The sequence below is a fragment of the Myxine glutinosa genome, chromosome 13 (assembly GCF_964187855.1).
Source record: "Myxine glutinosa chromosome 13, kmMyxGlut1.1, whole genome shotgun sequence".
NCBI classification, from domain to species: domain Eukaryota; kingdom Metazoa; phylum Chordata; class Myxini; order Myxiniformes; family Myxinidae; genus Myxine; species Myxine glutinosa.
Genome location: NC_136273.1, coordinates 7,667,046 through 7,689,767, shown reverse-complemented (window position 1 = coordinate 7,689,767; position 22,722 = coordinate 7,667,046). Strand labels below are relative to the sequence as shown.

At 45.2% G+C, this 22,722-nt stretch overlaps 1 protein-coding gene across 1 annotated transcript in view; it reads right to left on the bottom strand.

Moving 5' to 3' along the window:
* LOC137438553 (medium-chain acyl-CoA ligase ACSF2, mitochondrial) overlaps positions 1-22,722 on the bottom strand; it is a 152,289-nt gene that overhangs the window by 3,692 nt on the left and 125,875 nt on the right. Inside the window, exons 12-15 of the mRNA XM_068133694.2 lie at positions 5,061-5,212; positions 2,593-2,734; positions 2,372-2,482; positions 1,953-2,021 (exon numbers count right to left, since the gene is read on the bottom strand). Coding sequence (XP_067989795.2) covers positions 1,953-2,021; positions 2,372-2,482; positions 2,593-2,734; positions 5,061-5,212 — 474 coding nt within the window. The remainder of the gene's footprint in view (positions 1-1,952; positions 2,022-2,371; positions 2,483-2,592; positions 2,735-5,060; positions 5,213-22,722) is intronic.

Genomic DNA, 22,722 nt, shown 5'->3' with positions numbered 1-22,722 from the left:
CAATCCGTGTTTTTTGTACCTCTGAAGAACTGCTCGGGAATGCGGGTGATATTATGGCTGGGAAACGGATATAGGCACGTTTTTGGCCGACCACCTGACGTGCTTCATTCCTACCGCCTGACTACCCAACCACCTGACGTGCCTAAATCCTACCGCCTGACTACCCTACCACCTGATGTGCTTAATTCCTACCGCCTGACTACCCTACCACCTGACGTGCCTAAATCCTACCACCTGTCATGCCTAAATCCTACCGCCTAACTATCCTACCACCTGACGTGCCTAAATCCGACCGCCTAACTACCCCACCACCTGACGTGCCTAAATCCTACCGCCTGACTACCCACCACCTGACGTGCCTAAATCCTACCACCTCACTACCTTACCACCTGATGTACCTAAATCCTATCGCCTGACTACCCTACCACTTGACGTGCCTAAATCCGACCGCCTAACTACCCCACCACCTGACGTGCCTAAATCCTACCGCCTGACTACCCACCACCTGACGTGCCTAAATCCTACCGCCTCACTACCTTACCACCTGATGTACCTAAATCCTACCGCCTGACTACCCACCACCTGACGTGCCTAAATCCTACCGCCTCACTACCTTACCACCTGATGTACCTAAATCCTATCGCCTGACTACCCTACCACTTGACGTGCCTAAATCCTATCGCCTGACTACCTACCACACCACCTGACATGCCTAAATCCTACCGCCTCACTACCTTACCACCTGATGTGCCTAAATCCTATCGCCTGACTTCCCCCACCACCTGACGTGCCTAAATCCTACCACCTTACTACCTTACCACCTGACGTGCCTAAATCCTACCGCCTCATTACCTTACCACCTGATGTGCGTAAATCCTATCGCCTGACTACCCTACCACTTGACGTGCCTAAATCCTATCGCCTGACTACCTGCCACACCACCTGACATGCCTAAATCCTACCGCCTCACTACCTTACCAGCTGACGTGCCTAAATCCTATCGCCTGACTCCCCTACCACTTGACATGCCTAGATCCTATTGCCTGACTACCTGCCACACCACCTGACATGCCTAAATCCTACCGCCTCACTACCTTACCACCTGATGTGCATAAATCCTATCGCGTGACTCCCCTACCACTTGACGTGCCTAAATCCTATCGCCTGACTACCTGCCACACCAACTGACATGCCTAAATCCTACCGCCTCACTACCTTACCAGCTGCCGTGCCTAAATCCTATCGCCTGACTCCCCTACCACTTGACGTGCCGAAATCCTATCGCCTGACTACCTGCCACACCAACTGACATGCCTAAATCCTACCGCCTCACTACCTTACCAGCTGACGTGCCTAAATCCTATCGCCTGACTCCCCTACCACTTGACATGCCTAGATCCTATTGCCTGACTACCCTACCGCCTGACAGAAGATCACCTTATTTCCATACCAACTGATTGGTTACACCTGAGCTAATTTCCAATTGCTATTATAAGGGGGGTGGACACGTATCCAACCAATATATTTTAGTTTTGTGTTTTTAATGAATTTTCTGAAATTTGTATTATTTGTTTTTCACTTGGAATTTGTGGGTTACGATGTGTAAATAAAGGTGGAAAAAGTCTGATTTAATGCAATTTAATTCCAGGCTACAAGGTAACAAAAGGTGAAAATATTGAAAGAGGCTCTAGACTTTCTGTATGTATGTATGTATGTATGTATGTATGTATGTATGTATGTATGTATGTATGTATTTGTGTCGATAAAAGCATGTGTACACTTGTACTTTCCTCTCCTTTCCTATGCTTTTGTACCTGCAATGCTTACCTGTAGACATGGCATTTTTCAAGTGATTCACTGACATCATATTTCACTCCCGGAAGGAGCAGGTATCAACTGTGATAGAAAATGGGGGAATACAGACGAACGGGAATAAAAATCAATTTTCATACCTTTCCTGTGACTGTAAGAGGGAAGCTTTCCAGAAAGAGCACGTATTTGGGAACCTTGTAGAGTGCCATCTGGAACACACATAGAAATAGGTAACAAAACAGATTTGGATACAACACCTTGGTTAGTTACAGTGGATTATCATTTCACACAATCAATATTGAGAGAATAAATTACCTGCTTTTCTTGGATATTATTTTTTTATTGGAAGCGTCATCATCAGGAAACAAATCAAGGTTATTTGTTTTTTTCTTTTAAATGTGTTTAGGGAACGTCGTGACAACTTAGCGAAACAGACAATGATGCGACAAATGATGATAATATTTGAACATTTATTGACTTGTTGTTTCTGCATCATCATCAATATTGTAATCAGTGGTTATTGTTATTGTCTATGATTTTATTAATGTTTGTAACATGCCTTTCCCTTGCAGAATTCCTGTAGCTCTTCTTCAGAGACGCTTTTTCCTGCTTTACGTTTCACCACCGCACACACCGCCTCCCCGAGCCGGTAATCGTGTGCACCGACAACCTGAGCAAAAATGAAGAAGACACAGTTCGCTCAAGCTCACTCAAAATTACTTTTTCTCGTACTTCAATCGATACATCAATTGTCTGAGATGAAGTTCAATAAATCCTTACGTGGGCCTCCATGACGTCGGGATGCAAGTACAGGATCTTCTCGATCTCAGCTGGATAGACGTTCTCTCCACCACGGATGATCATATCTTTGGAGCGCCCAATGATGCTGCAGTAGCCAAAAGCATCCAAAAAGGCGATGTCTCTGCAAGGGAGAGCGGATATTTACATTTATACATGGATTTGACCCATTAGGAAGAACACGTGATGAGACAAATCTCGATGAGCCAAACAGCACTCTCAGGGACTCGGTCCCATGAAGCTGACGAGGATAAAATAACAGCTGTTTGGCTTTATGGCATTTAGCTTGTTTGTGCCCAAATGGAATTTAACTGTATTCCAATGACTATGGCCTGATAGTGTTTGACTTGCGCTAAGTTATAATCTGACTTGTGTTCAAATGAAAGTTTGATTGATGGATGGATGCTTTGACTTGAAGCAGGAAGTCGGAGTTTTGCTCACTAAACACAGGCCTTGACCATGTTTGCACAAGTGCATATCATTCCAACTCTAAACCAGCTACAATGGTGGTAATGGAAAATTAAGGAAAGAGGGATCTCAGGATGTGTATAAAGTAGTGGTAAGCATGTCATGTGTGTCTATGTCAGGCTTATATATGTGCACAAATTCTAGTCGAGCAGCATGCCAAGTCAATGCAAACAGAACCTGTGACAAACAGATGTCACAAGTTAGTCCCACAAAGCTAATTTCCTCGAGTTCCAAACCCCTCCTTTTTTGCTTACAGACCATCCTTATTTACCCGTCCGTCCATACAATCAATGTGTGAACGTAAGGGACAAGGACTACTTCCTTTTTTCATGCAGAGAGAAGAAGACACTTCTCCCTGCACTGACACTGAGACACTTCTCCCTGCTCTCAAATGTTGTGGTTGTGTGCTTCCCCTTCTCTCCCCATCTTGTCTTCCGCTCCCTCTTTTTGTATATTTTGTTTGTCTGGTTTGTTTTGTTTGTTTGTTTGTGAAATAAATGTTAGCTCTTTCACGAGCCTCGATTCAGTATACAAAAGAAAAAGACAAAAAATGTCATAGCCCCTGTGGTTTTAGTAATTTTGCTATACGAAGTTAAAAGCCGTCAGTCGGCCATCTTTGGTCAGATTACAAAGCAAAATGTTCTGCATGTGTATACTCTCATGTATTGTCTTGGTGCAAAGTCTGAACAAAATCGGTCGATGAATGTCCAAGAAATAGTTGGGAACACGTTTGAGTAACAAAATGGCCGCCAGACGGCCATCTTTGATTGCATCGCAAAACAAAATGATGTGCATATGTATACCATCATGTATCGTCTTTGTGCCATGTATAAACAATATCAGTTTATACATCTCCGAGATATGGTTGTGGACACACGGACGGACGGACGGTCTAAGTCCCAATCCAATCCATAAGCCTCCGTTTTAGACTAAGTCCAACGGGGGCTAATAACCATGAGGGAGGCATGATGTGAAAGAGTACAAATGGTCATACTGTGATATAGCAAAATTCTGAGAGAGAGAGTTAGATGAACACTCAGAGGCCGAGACAATAAAGAATAAAGCACCAAGGGTGATGAGAACGAACAAGGGGAGCGATGTTCATGCAATGCTTGTTGTATGTTATCTACAATATAAGACAGATGTGTTGCCATTTTTTCTGAGTTGGCTGAATGGATCTTCGTCAAACTTTCAGAGGTTCATCAGTGAGTGCCTGGGGGTGTTTTAGTCCCCCAAAAAACTATGGAAAAAAAATGTTTTTTTTGGAGTTAAAAAAAAAATTAAAATAAATAAATAAATCGCTCGATTGTGCCCACGCCTTTTTAAATTAATGACAGTTATATACAAGTACACATTCGCATAAATAAATACAAAACAATCACCAGATATTTTAATACAGATACATCAAACAATTCCAGAAGTGTATGAATTTGGTAGTACGGCGGCTTCTTGTTCCTGATCGGCATCACAAGTAACTCAGAAACGTGAGCCACATTCACCCACCAGCATATATATGAACCCCAATCCTCTCCTGCCTCCCCCTCCCTTCCCCTCCTCCCCTTCCCCCCTCTCCTCCCCCTCCCCTTCCCCCCTCTCCTCCCCTCTTCCCCCCCTTCCCCCCTCTCCTCCCCCCTTGCCCCCTCTTTCTCCCCCACCCCCCCTTCCCCACTCTCCCCCCTTCTTTCCCATTCCCCCTCCCTCCTCTCCCCCCTTCCTTCCCCTTCCCCCTCCCCCCTCTCGCCCCTTCCCCTCCCACTCTCCCTCCTCCTCCCCCTTACCCCCTCTCCTCTCCCCCTCCCCCCCTTGCCTCCCCTACCCCCTCTCCCCTCCTCCTCTCTCCCCCCTCCCCCTCCCTTCCCCCCTCCCCCCTCCGCCTTGCCCCATCCTCCTCTCCCCCCTTCCCTCCCCTTCCTCCCTCCACCCCCCCTTCCCCCCCTGTGCCCCCTCACCCCCCTTCCTTCCCCTTCCCATGCATTTCTTACCCTGTATGGTACCAGTTGTCGGCGGTTATAGTAGTTGCTGTATTGTCCGGATCATCCCAATACTCACGCATCACACAATATCCACGAATACACAGCTCTCCTGGCACTTCAATTGGCTGAATCTCACCTGAGCTTGTATCCACCACCTTAGCCTACAAACAGAACAATAATATGTTCAATCATATTTGGATTTAACATTTTCCTGGTTTGGAACATAAATAGACTCAAACATATATTCATAACAGCGTATGCAGTACAGGTAAAGCAACAGCTCATTTTAGATGCGGAAACTAAGTTTGGATCAGTTCATTTTATTTTACTAGCAACGGTACCCGTCTTACGGGCTGGGCTTCAATTGGGAGGCCCAAATGAAAAGGTTAAATATCAGAAATTGAAGGCCTTTTGTATTTTAAACGATTCATATTCATATTAGTAAGATATACTTCTAAAAATACTGTTTAGATTTTGATGATTTGCATGTGATATTTAACGGATGTTTATATAAATCGCGCCTCCAAATTGAAGCCCTGCCCTCAGGGCGGGTACCGTCATATATGATGGCGATACAACACAACTTCGCATCGCAGTGACGGTGAGCACCAATATGGCGGCTGTAAGACCCTGCTATTTATCGTTAGGGTTGGCGGCTGCGAGAATCCAAGGGAATGATTCCTTGTGAGATACCCGTGCTACGCATGGGTGGGAGGCCAGAAGCAAACAGGCAATGCAGATACGGCGAATGCTAAAGCATGAAACCAATAAATTCCACATTCCTGTAGCACCTTCAGTCACACATCAGACATGGACAGCAAGTTCGTGAATGATGTCCATGAAAAACGTACCCGTTCGCAAACAAACGGGTACGTTCACGCATAGAAACATCGATCGTGGGTCCGTGGTGAATCTGCATATGGCGATCCGCGAAGTTCACGTTCAGAAAGTAGAAACCATCATGGCATGTCGTCATTCACTTGAACTCAATGTCTCTTTTGTCATTCCAAACAACATATCTCCAATCACAAATTAATCACAAAATAAACTTTTAACAACATTGTTAATGTTTCCTTCATTGTAAAAACTACCAAATCAACAGTTAAAAGGATTTTGAGCCGATAGCTGTTACGGCCTTGGCAAGATCGAGGGACACAGCGATCTGTTAGCGTATTCACCGCCCAAATAGCTATGTGGGATTCTCTCATGTAGAGATTCAACCCGTGTCCTTATAAACTATCCGTGGGTATCCGTGTCCTTATAAACTACCCGTGGCCTATATAAACTGTCCTACGTTTGAACTTTCGCCGAGGTCATTATTTACTTTTAATGATGTTTATATGAATGAATGAATGAATTATCGTTTTGAGGCCATTTTCCCCGCTAGAGCGGGGGTTAGCCTTGCGGGCCCCATGACAATCATGGTTCCCTGTTTGAGGCAATGTTTTTATGGCCGGATGCCCTTCCTGACGCCAACCCTTGGTCACGCTCTTACGATGCGCAGGGATATGGTGTGCCTATTCTAAATTGGGGTACACACCGTGATCATTCATCCCAGCAAGCTGGTACTCAATTTGCTGACCTCGGAAGGATGACAGGCTGAGTCAACCCCCCTGGCGTTAATTCAGTGATCGACCGGGATTCGAACCCAGTTTTGTTTGTTTCGAAATGTTTATATACGAATTGAAAAGAAGATAATTGGTTTTGGGTCGTCCTTCCCGCATATCTCGTGGGGTTGTGAGTTGGATAGATGGCCGTGATGGCGGGGAGGGGGTTGGAATTCTCTCAAGCAGGGATTCAACCCGTGTCCTTATAAAAGGTCTTTGTCCGAGGTCACCGAGTCCGATCGATGCAGCTGTGCAGCGATCGGTGCAGCCGTTTGTGCGGCACCCGGTGCAGCGATCGGTGCAGCCGATCGGTGCAAACGTGGACTCACACACTGCCACATCCTGCTGATACTTGCTCCCGCATGACGTTATTTTCCCGGGTGCCTCACAAACGGCTGCACCAATCGAGATTTAACGGATGTTTATATCAATCGTTTAAAAGAAAAAAAGCCTTCAATTTCTGATATTTAGCCTTTTCATTTGGGCCTCCCAATTGAAGCCCCGCCCGTAGGGCGGGTACCGTTGCTAGTTGTCAGAATGAAAACATCGTCACAATGAACGTTATGCCAACGCGAATGTTATGCGGGAGTCCAAACCTGAGAATGCTGGAGACAAAAGCTGAAATTGGAAAAACAATATAGCCTATTTTACTCCAGGGGACCCCAGGATTAACCACCCAAAATATCGTTGCGATCGGTTCAGTCGTTTTTGCGGTACCTTCGAACGGACAGACAGACAGGCAGACAGACAGACGGATATTTGGTGAATTATAGTAAGATACTAGCAAACGTACACGGCATTGCTGAGCAACACAGAGTCGCTTTGTGATGGGAATATTAAGAGAGGGGAGAGATAGAGGAGGGCAGCAGAGAAGGAGAGGAGATATAGGAGGGTCAGAGAGGAGGATGAGGGGAGTGGGGAAGGGGTGGAGGGAGAGAGAGAGAGACAGGGGTGGGGGAGAGACGAGAGGGAGAGGGGGAAGGGAAAGGGGTGGAGGTAGAGAGACAGAGAGGGGTGGGGAGAGACAGAGAGGGGTGGGGAGAGACAGAGAGGGGTGGGGGAGAGAGAAAGAAAGAGAGAGTGATGGAGAGACAGAGAGGGGTGGGGAAGAGAGAGAGAGGCAGAGAGAGGTGGGAGAGAGAGGGAGGGAGGGGGGCAAGGGGGAGAAAAAATAGAGAAAGGAGAGTGGGGGGTAAGCAAAGAGAATGATACAAACACACACACATACCTAATTGGGATATCAGTACCCAGCGATTTTGTCCTAAACAACACAGAAATCAAGAAAATGACCAAATACCAGGACCTCAAAAATGAGGTCAAGATATCTTGGAAGCTGAAGAGCATTAAAATTGTACCAGTGATAATTGGAGCAACAGGAATGATGAAGAAGAACCTCACTAAGATTTTAAAAAACATCCCTGGGAATATTACCACAAATGAACTACAACTGGAGGCAATCCCGGGTTCAGTGACTATCCTGAAAAGAGCCCTTGCAACAAAACACTGAAAAAGTTGAACAGTTTGGTCCATACACCGTGATCCCTTACTGAAGAGGAGGTGGATAATTTTGCTCCTGGGAGGACTCCGTTCCACCCCCTGATTCCTGCAAATGGAGATAACAACCAACGACATGTACACACATACATACACAGACACACACACACACTCCCCTATGAGCACTTGTGAGTGAACCGTTGCTACTAAGGCACAGCAACCTGTTCGGACTTCCGTTGTGTTAATCAATACAAACACATATGCATAGGGTAAATCAAAATGACAACCCTCAACTTGAAACATGGCTTTGTTCGTCGATCAATGTGCTTTCTACTTTTTAAAGGAAGGAAATACATGAAATAGACTATATAAGGAGGAGGGAGCAGGCCCACATACTTTTAATTTGATCTTTAACTTTATTAACCCAACTGGACTATGTCCAGCTGAGTTTTTGTCGACACCCAGTGTCCGTTAAACGTTGTCCGTCGTCCGTCTGTCATCTGTCTGTCTGTCTGTCGTCTGTAAACAATTCGACGTCCGCTCTAAAAGTCACAAATATTGATCAAATTCGATGAAACTTGTTATGCAGCATCTTTAAGACATAAACTAGTTTGGGATTGCATTTGGGCGTTGCACGCCCAAAAATGGGCGCAGCAGGGCGGCCATATTAAAAAATCAATTTTTGTCATATATTTTTAGCACATATAAACGATATAGTTTGTGGTTCTATCATGCATATTCTAACCATATTGATTGAGACCAGTTGAGTTCAGGTTCCCTGGAACCTCTCTAGTTTATTTTGCCTTCCTAACTCTGACGATTTTCCCCATGGAGTACCCAGGTGCAACTGCAGAAGCCTTCACGCCGATCCTGCTGGTTAATTATTTTCCTTGCACTTAATAAAGTTAGTGTCTTCAGAAAGACTTTTATTCACACCCCTTGACTTACTGAGCACAGTTGATCACCCATCTAACATCATCTCTACCGTGAAACATGGTGGTGGCAGCATCATGCTATGGGGATGCTTTTCAGTGGCAGGGTCTGGGAGATTTGTAAATTAAAGCGAACAATGAATGGAGCCAAATACAGACAAATCCTTGAGGAGAACCTGCTTCAGAGTGTGAAACACTGGGCCGACTGCAGTGAAGGTTTACGTTCCAACAAGACAATGACCCCAAACATACACCCAAAGCAACACTGGAATGGATTCAGAACAAGAACATGAAGAAAGTCCGTGAGTGGCCCAGTCAAAGCCCAGTCCTGAATCCCATATTGAGAATCTGTGAAAGATTTGAAGATTACTGATCATCGACGCTCCCCATACAACTTGACAGAGCTTGAGCAAATCTACAAGGAAGAATGGGAGAAACTCCCAAAATCCAGATGTGCAAAGCTGATACAGACATACCCAAGAAGACTCTAAGCTGTAATCGCTGTCAAAGGCGCTTCTACGAAGTATTGATTCAGGCAGCTGAATACTTATGCAAATTAGATATTTCTGTCTCATTTTTAAATATTTTGTAAAAATGTGTAAATTTTTTTTACACTTTGACATTATGGGGTGCTCTGAACACTTTCTGAACGCACTGTACATTTTCCCCGCTGGAGCGGGGGTTAGCCTTGCGGAACCCCATGACAATCATGGTTCCCTGTTTGAGGCAATGTTTTTTTATGGCCGGATGCCCTTCCTGACGCCAACCCTTGGTCACCTCTTACAATGCGCAGAGATACGGTGTACCTATTCTAAATTGGGGTACACGCTGTGATCATTCATCCCAGCAAGCTGGTACTCAATTTGCCGACCTCGGAAGGATGACAGGCTGATTCAACCCCCCTGGCGTTAATTCAGCGATCGATCGGGATTCGAACCCAGGATACTAGGATCCCAAGCCGGCACCCTAACCGCTAAGCCAACACCAGGCTATATCTTCTTCTTCGATCTATATTATTATTATTATTTATTATATATCTATATATACAGGGGGCTGCAAAAGTAGGTATACAGTAAGGATTATACCAGTATTATAATAGTAGTGCTAGGATTCATTTAATACTAGAATTCATTAAAATCATTATTACCATTTTAAATATTTTTATTTTCGTAATTGTTTCTATAATACATCTATTATTTGCAGGTGAAGTGGAAATTTAACGATGGCTGGTAATTCAACGGACGAGGAGCGCAAATGGATTTTGAAACAGTACTGGAAGACAGAGAATAGTGAACGTGTGCGAGAGCAGTGGCGAGAAACATTTGCATCGCCTCCACCAACGAGGCTCACGATTTACCGGATACGTGACAAATTTGAGAGGACGGGGTCTATCCACAACTCGCCGAAGAGTGGTCGACCAGTCACCGTGACAACGCCAGAGAATGCAATGCAAGTCGCCCTGGCATTTACCCAGAGCCCTCAGAAATCGAAAAACAGGGCGTCATCTGAATTGGGTATTGAACGCAGATCGTTGGGTCGTTTGATGCACCGTGCAGGACTGAAAATGTACGTGCCACGATTGATACTTGGTTTATTAGAGGATGACTCGGATCGGCGTTTACAATTTTGCGAAGCCATCCTGAACGAGGAACGAGAGGGTGACAGCATTCTGCCCAAAACCGTGTGGTCCGATGAAGCAAACTTTAAGCTATCCGGTGCCGTTAATCGGCACAATTGTGTGTACTACGCAACTGAAAACCCTAAAGTCACGATTGAGCAACAGCTCAATCAACCTGGGGTGACAGTGTGGGCTGGCCTGTCCTGCAAAGGTGTCGTTGGACCTATCATTCTGCACAGGACTGTCGATCAACACGTGTATCTGAACATGCTGACGGATACAATCATTAGTCCTTGAGCCAACCGGCCATTTTTTGAAGTGAATGCTCCGGGGGGGGGGGGGGGGGGGAGTAATTCTCATTATGATTTTCCATTAGACCAATGTCTCAAGTGTCAGAAAAGGTGTGATGGACATCTGAGAACGGTAGCTTAGTGCCCGGATGGACGCCATCTTTGAAACCACCCAGCTCGAAAATGCCCATTTGGTGGGGTACATTGTTGCACGTGTATCTGGACTTCTATACTAGCTATCGATGTGCGGTTGACGACTAAATATACGTCCGATGTGTACCGTCTAAATAAAAAATAATATGAAGCATTTTGTTTTAGATTAATTATTATAAAAATCAATTATCGAAAAAAAATCATATATTTTTCAATATTTTATTATTAGACTTGTACTTTTTTTAGTGAAACAACACTGGTATGATTTTCCAAATTATGCATTGTGCTACACCGTTTATCTGTCTATAAAAATAACACAAAAACTAAAACATATCATCCACCACGAGTGTACACAAAAAATATATGAAAAGGCATGCACTTTCCACAAACCGAAACTATGTCAGTTGGAATTTCCCGCCGATAATCAACCCACAGAACCCAGTGCCGAAAGTGACGTCAGTCTATTCTATATCTATATTCTATATTCTATATCTCAGTCTGAGATTTGTTGCGGTGACCTGATTAATTTCTGAGGGGGGGGGGGGGGGTGGGTGGCTTAAGAACTAAAAGTGAACATGTTAGATGGCGCCACATACAACTCTATTATAGAGTTGTATTGTGGCGCCATCTAACATGTTCACTGACTTGGATGAGTATGTCTATGTAAGCTGGCGAGCTTTTCGGATATCGGAGTAATCTAACGTCAGTCTTTTTGTTCTTTCAGCTGAGATGGCCGGTGTCGAGGCGAAACGGGCGAAGATTGAACCTGAGTCCGGAACGTGCATCCTGTGCAGCAAGAAGTCGCCACTCTCTGAACTAAGCAAGGCAGCGGGCAACAGTTCTTGGAAGACATTGTGTGACGCAGCCGCAGTTAGAAACTTTTATCCAATTCTAAAGCTAGTCCAAGAAGGCGCAGTTGAACTTCCTAATATTCCAATATTATACCATAGGGCTTGTAGATCAGACTTCACTCACAAAAACCACCTAGCTACTTTGACCAATGCAGCTAGAAGTTCTTCAGTTGATACTGGCGATGCGGTGCGACGGCGATCATCACGGGAAGAGACAGGATCAACTTCAACGGTCTACGATGATAAATGCATTTTTTGCCAGCGTGCTTCCAAATTCATAAAAGGCAGTCGTACCCGTGAAACAGTTGTCTTGGCTGTTGAACTTCGAGCAGATAAGACAATAAGAGATGCTGCGACAGCTCGCAATGATGAGAGAGTTTTGGCATTGACTACACGAGATATGGTTGCAGCTGAGGCTCACTACCACTTCTCCTGCTATAGAAACTACACACGGCCCCAAAAACCTCAAGTAGAAACTGACATTGAAGATAATATCGAGAAAAAAGAAATGATACGATGTATATTCAATTTCATTCGCACTGACTTGTTCTTGAACCCGAGGATTGTTCCAATAGTTGATGTTGCAACAGATATCCTGTCTTCAGATACATTTTCAGTTGATGTTCGTGACTCCATCAAGAAGAATCTGCAGCGCACATTACAAAGAGAGTTTGGAGAATCGCTCATCTTCTTCAATGTGAAACACCGTGTATACTTGATGCCCGATAATCTGACAAAGCGAGAGATTGCTGCAGAGTGCGTAAACCTGAAAGCAGAAGTGAAAGCATTTGAACGAATGGACGGTGAAAGTAACATTGTGCGTGCAGCTACTTCACTGCGACACCAGATCAAAGATGCTCATTACAATGAACGTTGGCCGCCTCAGCCAGCAGAACTCACTTCAGATTACGTGAAGATACCAGATTCTCTTCGTGTATTTCTGCATACTTTGATTTGCGGGAGTGGGGGTAGCTCTGCGCGTGCCGACACACTGGTATGGTCGATGGCTCAAGATATCATCAATGCTGTACACCGGGGTACCATCAGAACATCGAAGCATGTCCTACTTCCGTGGGTCATGAAAACGCTCACCGGTAATACAGAGGTCATCAGAATATTGAATCGACTCGGGCACGGATGTTCGTACACAGTTCTGGAAGAAATCGAGACAGCGCTATGCATAGACAAATTAGCAAGTGTGGAGAAAGATACAGTACCACTTCCGTCACATGTGCACCCTTCGGTCCCGACTGTATTAGCATTCGATAACATCGACAGGCTAGAGGAATCGCTGAGTGGTGGCGGAACATCGCATCGCGTCAACGGTATCATCGTCCAACCGAAGTCGCAGTCGTGTTTGCCGCCCCAACCTCCATCGGCAGTATCCAAAGCAGATAAGAAGCAATCTATCCCGTCATCCAGCGATTTAGTTCCAATATACAGCGGTGGGAAACGAGAGGGCCCACCTGCAATCAAGCCTGCAGATCTTTCTGACACTCTTGCAGGCGCAACATCCCTTGCGCAGCGCCGAAATCACGTATGGATTATGACTCGCATGCTGGAACCATGCGACCAGACAATCAGTTCGTGGACTGGTTTCAACATCATGACTAGAGATCGTGTTCAGGTGACGGAAGATGTAGTTGGCTACCTGCCGACTATAAACGCGCCTGCCACAGATATGGCAACAGTGCAAGAAATCCTCAGAGAAGCTCTGAACATCATGTCATCACTTCAGCTTGAGCGTATACCGGTGGTGCTAGACCAGGCACTATTTGCTAAGGCGACCGAAATAGCATGGAAAGATGTCGATCGATATGGAAGAATCGTGCTCATGATGGGGAACTTCCATACCATCTGTAACTTCATGTCGAGCATTGGGAAAATGTTTGGAGATGCAGGCCTTCGGGATGTAGCTGTTGAGTCAGGAGTAATCGCTGAAGGTTCCATCAACAGGGTTCTGGAAGGCAAGCAATACAACCGTGCTGTGCGACTCCACAAGTTGATGTACGAGGCACTAATGCGCATCATTTGGAAGGGCTTCCAGGTGTGGATAGAAAGCAATCATCCTGACAAGGAACCCCAGATTCGAAGCACTGACCTCAAAATTCGCAGCATCAAGGAGGATGTTTGCCACGAGACTCTCGCTGCTGCTCTCGATGATGATTCATGTGTACAGAGCTTTGACATGTTCGCGAAATACCTACATTTTCTGCGAACCAAACATGGAGACCTGGCTCGCTTCTGGATGATGTATATTGATATGGTAGAGACCCTGCTGGGGTTGATTCGTGCGGATAGAGAAGGCGACTGGATGCTTCACTTGGCTTGTGTCAGAAGAGTGATCCCTTGGTGTTTCGCAATGAACAAGGTGAACTATGCTAGATATCTACCAGTGTACTATGCACAGATGACGCAACTCCACGAAACATGCCCCGAGTTGTACAGGCATTTCAATCAAGGCTACTTCTCCGTACAGCTTAGACCAGGGAATCCATTTGCCAGAATCGCTGTTGATCAGACAACAGAAGAAACAGTAAACAAAGATACGCAAACAGCTGGAGGAACACGAGGTTTTAGTCTTCGACAAGGGGCTGTGTCACGATACTATCTAACTGCAGAAAATCGGGCTACTGCACTGAGGCAACTACGAGAAACTATCCTTGTGAATGGCAGCGACACATCTCACGCCAAGCACCCTGACTTGTCTACTTCTCGCATCAAACGTGATGAGTCTGGCGTCACAGCTATCTGTGATCTACTGGAAAATGACTGGACCAATCCATTCGCCGATGATCCGTCATGTCTTCTCAGTATATCTACCGGAGCGGCTGCGAGGGAGGACGTTTCTAATGACCTACTCAACACCCTGCAAAAGGGGGAAGCGGCATATCAAAGCTTCCAGAAACGTCTTGAAGAGGGAACAGGCTTTCATGACACATTGAACAAGCTAAAGTTGAAGACCTTTGGTAAGATCAAGCAGAAAGTTGTGAAGGGCACAAACAAGGAGATCGTCCTGAGAGCTGACAGACAACTGTTTGCCACCATGATACTCATCGCCAAGACAAGGAACCTCGACATGCAACTTGTCCTTTGTCACCCACTAGGGCCGTTACCATGGTCTTTGGCAAATGTTGATGGGTCAATGAAAAAAACGAACAAAGCTGCACTTGCGAAACACATGGAAGGTCTTGTGGAACCAGCCGAGAACGTTGACAAGCGAAGTGCAACAATAATTGATGCGATGGCTCTCATACAAAAGATGCATGGCGAGAACGATACGTTCGAAGAACTATCTGACCGCATCCTTGCTGCAGCGCTTCACGCTGGTCAAGGCAGTGAGTGCATCGATGTTGTCTTTGACACATACATAGAAGAATCCATCAAAGCAGCTGAGCGTGTGAACCGCGGTTCAAATGAAGGCATCAGTTTCAGCGAGATCAGACCCGCACACAAAATCATGAACTGGCGGCGTCTCCTTGCTTGCAGCCAGACAAAGGAGAAACTGGTTGTGTTTCTGGCGGAGTCGTGGAAACATGAAACAAATCGCGAAAAGCTAGGCAACAGAACACTGTATGTCACCTGTGGTGAAAAATGTCTGGTACTGACCCGCGATAGGTGGAAGTTGGTGCAAGCACTCGAATGTAGCCACGAGGAAGCAGACACGCGTATGTTTCTCCACGCAAAGCACGCCGCTACCCACTACAAGACGATCATCTTAGTGGCAGATGACACCGACGTTCTGATCATCAGTCTTCATCTCAGCAGAACCATCGATAGTCAGCTCTTCATCAGACGAGGAACAAAGGTTCGAGTCAGAATGATCGACGTTGGAAAGTTGGCTGCGGTATTGGGGTCTGGAGTTTGCAGTGCATTGCCAGGGCTTCATGCATGGAGCGGGTGTGACACTGTGAGTGCTCTGGCTAGCCAAGGAAAGATAAAGGCTTTGAAGCTTGTGCAAGCGAATGAGCTGTATCTTCAAGCATTCACAGATCTGGGATCTTCGTGGAATGTACCAACAGACGTCTTCAATAGCATTCAGGCCTTCACGTGTCAGCTGTACGCCAAGAACACGAAGATCGTCGGTGTTAATTCGCTCCGTTATCACATGTTCTGTGCAAAGAAGGGCCAGATCGAATCTGGACAATTGCCGCCTTGTGAAGACTCCTTGATGCAGCATACGCTTAGGGCCAACTATCAGGCGGCTATCTGGCGACGCAGCCTTGAAAACCTACCAGACGTCCCAACACCATCAGCAGGACATGGTTGGGAACTCGATGATGGCGGTTCGCTCACAATCCGATGGATGGCGGGTCTACCAGCTCCAGATGTCGTCTTGAATCTCATCTCATGCACATGCAGAAGGACGTGTCGACCGTCAGATTGCTCCTGCATACTGAATGGGCTGAAGTGCACTGTTGTGTGTAAGCTGCAGGGATGCTCCAACATGGTGCAGGATGATGCTATCGTGGCTCAGGATGCCAATGACTCTGATGGCGACTCTGATGATTAACTTTGTGTGCACTGTATATTGTATAGCATATGTTGTTCTCTATTATAATGCAGGCCAAATTGCCTGAAAATCTTTATAGACAGATAAACGGTTTAGCAAAATGTATAATTTGGAAGATCATACCGGTGTTATTTGACTAAAACATGACATGTTCAATGATACCTCCGCTTGCTTATTAGGAATATACATCGTATGGTGTTAAAATCAGCTCCATACGTCTTTCCAAACTCTAGTAATGAATAATTAATATAATTGGCGGCCATTTTGAAATCCAAGATGGCCACCAAAGTGCAGATTTCCTATGTAACAATTTCCGCCTGCTTATTAGATATCGTATGGTGTTAAAATCCTCTCCGTACGACATTCCTAACTTGCGTTATCGTCAGAATAGATAATGCCAGCGGCGGCCTAAGTCATTTTATGCCTCTTTACATTTATTTGTTGTAAACTCGTGGTGGATGATATGTTTTAGTTTTTGAGTTATTTTTATAGACAGATAAACGGTGTAGCACAATGCATAATTTGGAAAATCATACCAGTGTTGTTTCACTAAAAAAAGTACAAGTCTAATAATAAAATATTGAAAAATATATGATTTTTTTTCGATAATTGATTTTTATAATAATTAATCTAAAACAAAATGCTTCATATTATTTTTTATTTAGACGGTACACATCGGACGTATATTTAGTCGTCAACCGCACATCGATAGCTAGTATAGAAGTCCAGATACACGTGCAACAATGTACCCCACCAAATGGGCATTTTCGAGCTGGGTGGTTTCAAAGATGGCGTCCATCCGGGCACTAAGCTACCGTTCTCAGATGTCCATCACACCTTTTCTGACACTTGAGACATTGGTCTAATGGAAAATCATAATGAGAATTACTCCCCCCGCCGGAGCATTACTTTTGGTCTGGCTCAAGGACTACATACCACAGGTACGCGAACAACAGCAGCAGGACGACTTCTACTTTCAGCAGGATGGGGCGCCACCGCACTTCGCACTCACTGTGGGTGCGCTACTTGACAAAGAATTTCCCAACGGGTGGATTGGACGTCGGGGAGCCGTTGACTGGCCACCACGTTCGCCGGATCTCACCCCTATGGACTTCTTTTTCTGGGGATGTGTAAAAGACAGCGTTTTCGCACGCAAGCCACGTTCTGTTGATGCCATGATTCAGTTCATATGGGAGGCTTGCCAGGAAATTGATGCTGATAAAGACCTTTGTGCCAGAGTGTGCATGGGTGTCCACACTCGACTAGTGGAGTGTGTGAATGCCGGGGGCAAACAGTTTGAACATTTGAGGGATTAATATGTTTATTATTGATATGTTATTATTGATATGCTTGTATAATCAATAAAATACGTTTTGTGCGCACGTTTTGTTTTTCATTACTGTATACCTACTTTTGCAGCCCCCTGTATATATTATATATACTAGGGCATGCCCGTACTATATATATGCCCGTACTATATATCTATCTAAAATTATATCCCCCCCCTCTATTTACATGAAATGGTTTGGTCCATTCGCAACGCCAAAGCGAACGGCGAACGGCTTGCGAGTACAGTGACAATCCCCCCCTCTCTATTTACATGAATGGTTTGGTCCATTCGCAACGACCACAGAACCCCCCCCCCCCCTCTATTTACATGCAATGGTTTGGTCCATTCGCAACGCCAAAGCGAACGGCGAACGGCTAAATCGCCATAGCTCGGTAAGTACTTGTCCGATTAATTTCAAACCTTGAAAAGGCACATCCTCGGGTCCCCAGCAATATACCTGGCAAGTTTCAAGTATATCGGACCGGTAGTTGTCGAGAAATCGTTGTCGCATACATACACACACACATACACACAGAGATTAATGGAATTATAGATAGATATATACAGACTTGGCATTTAATATGGAATATTTTTTTTGTGGGGGTGAACTTACTTTTCAAGATGACTTAGAACCAAAAGTTCATTGGAATTATGTTGAAATTATTCTAGATTTTGTTCATGTGACCTTTAAAAGAAACAAAAACCACATTTGACATTTCGAAACAAATAAATTGATCCTTGAAAGTGATGTAAACTGATATCGAACTCAATTCACGGACAGTACTGTGTTAAACTTCTGTACGTTTTGCAGAAGTATCTCTTTATTTTGCACATTAGCCAAAAAAAATTTCAACAAAAACAAAAGCTAAATTATGACTGGGATTACGGACAGTAAAATTACAGTTCAGTACTTCGTGTAACCCCCACGAGCATTCAGGAGAGCACGTACACGTCGAGGCATGCTGTTCACGAGATTTGCCAAGGTTTGGACAGGAATCGCTTGCCATGCAGTGACAATAGTCTGCTGCAATTCACGCACAGAGGTGGGCTGCTGCTCCAAGTTGTCAATTTGACGCGTTAATTCTGCCCACAAGTTCTCTGTCGGATTCATATCCGGGGACATGGCAGGCCACTCCATATGCTCTACACCACGGTCAGCAAGAAAGTGTTGGATCATGCGAGCACGATGAGGCCGTGCATTGTCATCTTGGAAGACAAAGTTTCCTCGAAAGGCTGCATGAGCAAATGGAAGCAATGTTTCTTCCAGAATGACCCTGTACTTGAACTGGTTCAGGTTTCCATTCAGAACAACCAGGTCAGTTTTGCCCCCTGCATGAAAAGCAGCCCAAACGGTCACCCCACCACCTCCAGCTTGGACTCTTGGCACTATACAATCTTCGTTGTGGGCTTCATGCACTTGTCTGCACACTCGGACGCGGCCATCTTGACGATAGACCATAAATCTAGACTCGTCACTGAAGGTCACGTGATTCCAGTGTCCTGGCTGCCATTGACGGTGCTCTCTGGCCCACTGCAATCGGCGCTGGCTGTGTTATCTGGTCAGGCGTGGCTTTCTCAGGGGACGCCTGGCACGATAGCCTGCTTGAACCAGTCATTGGTTGACTAGCCTTCTGGATACAGGCACATTTGTCAGTTGCTGCCACTCAGCCCTAAGCCGATTAGCTGACTTGGTACGGCCATTGCAGACTAACAGGTGCAGCTAGCGATCATCTCTCCTTGTGGTTCTGCGTGGACGTCCTGGCCTCGGTATTGGAGTAGGGACACCCCTTTGAGCATTTCGTTTCAGGATCTTTGACACCTGACCTTGAGTGATGCCATACTGCCGAGCAATAGCATGCTGTTTCATGCCAGAATTTCGTAAAGCCACAACTCCATGACAAACAGCATTGTCAAGTTGACGGACCATCTCCAGAGGAAGTGGCAATAACTTTTGTAGACGTGCAGCAGTTGTTTTCCACTAATACAGAACGCAACAACCCTTATATACCCGATTGTGAAGCTAATCGTCAAATGTACCTGTCCTTATATTTTGTCACGCCACCTGTGATATAATCCTGTTATTGACTTCTTGCTGCGAAAGACAATCATTGACATGGTTCTTTCAACAAAGACATCACCAAAGGGTAAAATAAACTCACCAGATTGATATACTGAGTTCAGAAAGTAAACCCAAGTCAAGGAAAAAAAATATTCCATATTAAATGCCAAGTCTGTATATATATATATATATATATATATATATATATATATATATATATATATATATATATATATATATATATATATATATATATATATATAAGGAAACCTCTGAAACAAAAAATGTCGGGACGGCCCCGGGAAGGTTATAGGCAAGGTGGCGAGGCCAGTGGAGGCTGCCTCGGCCGGGCTGGGCCCATTTCGCAATTAAAAGCTGAGCTGAATTATAGTCGTCAATCTTCTACAGCCGTAAGTAAAAGCTGAATTATAGTAGTAAATGAACGAAATGCGACTGCGGCCGGATAGTCAAACTCCGCTGCTTTGCAACACAAAAAAAGTTCGTTTTTTTGGATTTTAAAAAATCGCTCTATAGTGCCGAAGCCTTTTTGATTAATGACAGTTCTATACAAGTACACATTTGCATAAATAAATACAAAACAATCACCAGACATTTGAACACAAATAATAAAACAATTCCGGAAGGGTCGAAGTTGGTGGTAAGACTTCTCCTTCTTCCTGAACATCATTACACTTAACTCAGAAACGTGATCTATGGTACATTCACCAGCATTTATTGAATAAAATTTTTTTTTTTTTAACACCTTTAGAGGCCATTTTCCCCGCAAACTGGGGGTTGGCCTTTTTCGGGCACCGTGGTTGTTGTTGTTTTTGTTGGTCCCCTTTTTGAAGCAATGTTTTACGGCCGGATGCCCTTCCTGCCGCCAACCCTGTTTGTCGCCTTTTTACGACAAACAGGGAATTACCAGTGAACTGGTACTCAATTAGCCGACCTCGGAAGGATGGTCAGGCTGAGTCAACCCCCCTGGCGTTAATTCAGCGATCGACCGGGATTCGAACCCAGGATCCTCGGATCCTAAGCTGGCGCCCTAGCCGCTAAGCCAACACCAGGGTTAAATGTTAAATATTGAATGAAAAGGTAAAATGATGATTTGACATTTGTGATGGATTCTGATTTGGATGTAATCGCTTTTCCATTCTATTTGCCCTCATTTCAAATATTTTAATGTTCCTTTTTCGCTTGAGCAACGCCGGGTACTCCAGGTGTAAACGCTTATATACTATACTCGGGATACAAATACAACTTTGTCTGGGGGGGTAACATAGGCTATGTGGCCGCGACCTCATTCGGAGTTGTGGGGGACCGGGAGAGGGGTGTAAATTCTCCATGTAAATGTGTACCGTGTGGCACCACCTGGTGATGGTGGCAGAGGTATCACAATTTCCATTTTTACCTGTGCAACACTGAGGTTAGAGGGTATTACAATTTCCTTTTTTTACCTGGGCAACACTGAGGTTAAACCACTCTTTGCACGGGTAAATTTTTTCTCCTTCTCTTCCCCCCCCCCCTCCCCCAAAACGGAGGAGCCTGTCAAAGCCACCGCCTCCCCACCCTCTTCCCCCACCCCACCCCAAAGATGTATATGTCGTATTTCTTTCCCCTCCCTCACTTCTCCCCTCCCCACCCCCTTCCACTCCCCTCCTCACCTCTCCCTCTCCTGCCTCCCCTTCCCCCCTCCCCCTCCCCCCGGCAAGTGTATATCTTACTTCTGCTAGTAAGATATACACTTTGTTATAAGGATTGCTAACGTCTTAGATTTTTCAGATTTCACTCCAGATTTTGATACTTTAGTGTACTGGATCTTTCATGTAACTTGCAAGTCCCTTCACTCGTCCAATGGCCTACGAGAGAGAGAGTTTAACTTCCCAGTATTTTGAGTACTGTTCTCCAACGACAACCATTATTTTTATTTTCTGAAACTTTTCAAGATCGTTCCTATTATGTTGAGCAAGTCGAGAATGCCACACTGGGGAGGGAAGGGGTGGTTTGGGGGAGGGTGGGCGGTTAGCATACTCAAGCACAGTGTGAATGTATGACTTTTTAATTTTTAATATTTATTTTTGTATACAGAATCGAGGCTCGTGTAAGAGCTAACACAATGAACATGAAAACATGCACAGACACATAAAACATACAATGAATTGGGCAGGAGACAATAGGGGGAGGAAGAGGGAAGCACACAAGCATAACAACAGTAGAGAACAGGGACGTCGGTAGATCAGTGGAAGGGGGAGGGCTGGGGAGGAGGGAGGGGTACACGGTATAAAGCAAATGAACACTACGAGAAATTTCACTACTAGGAATTTCAGGAAAGAAGTTGGGGATTGAAAGAGGCAGATTTAGGGTGTTTTAACGGGGGTAGAAAAGATCAAGGTTTTGGATGGGGGAAGACAATAGATGGTTGTGAACAGCTGTTTTAAAGACCTGGAGGGAGGAGAGGGATTGAAGAGAGGGAGAGAGTTTGTTCCAGAGGCGGGATAAAAGAGGAATGAAAGAGTGAAGGTGAGCAGAGTCTTGAATTTGGCAGTTTCACCAGAAGAGGGTTGCTGGCAGATCTTGTGCATCCTGCAGGAATATTTGGGGGACAGAGCACAGACAGAGCAGGGGGAGCAAGGCCGAAGAGGTAGAAGACAGAAAGACCACCAACCTGCCTGCGGTGAGAGAGAAAGGCCCTCACAAGCAGCTTCATCACGGGAGATTCCAATGATTCTGAAAGCTTTGGTTTCAACTGCGTGAAGCCAAGCTAGGTGTGAGGCAGGAGCACCGGCCCAGAGGGGGGAACAGTATTCCATTGAGCAGCGGA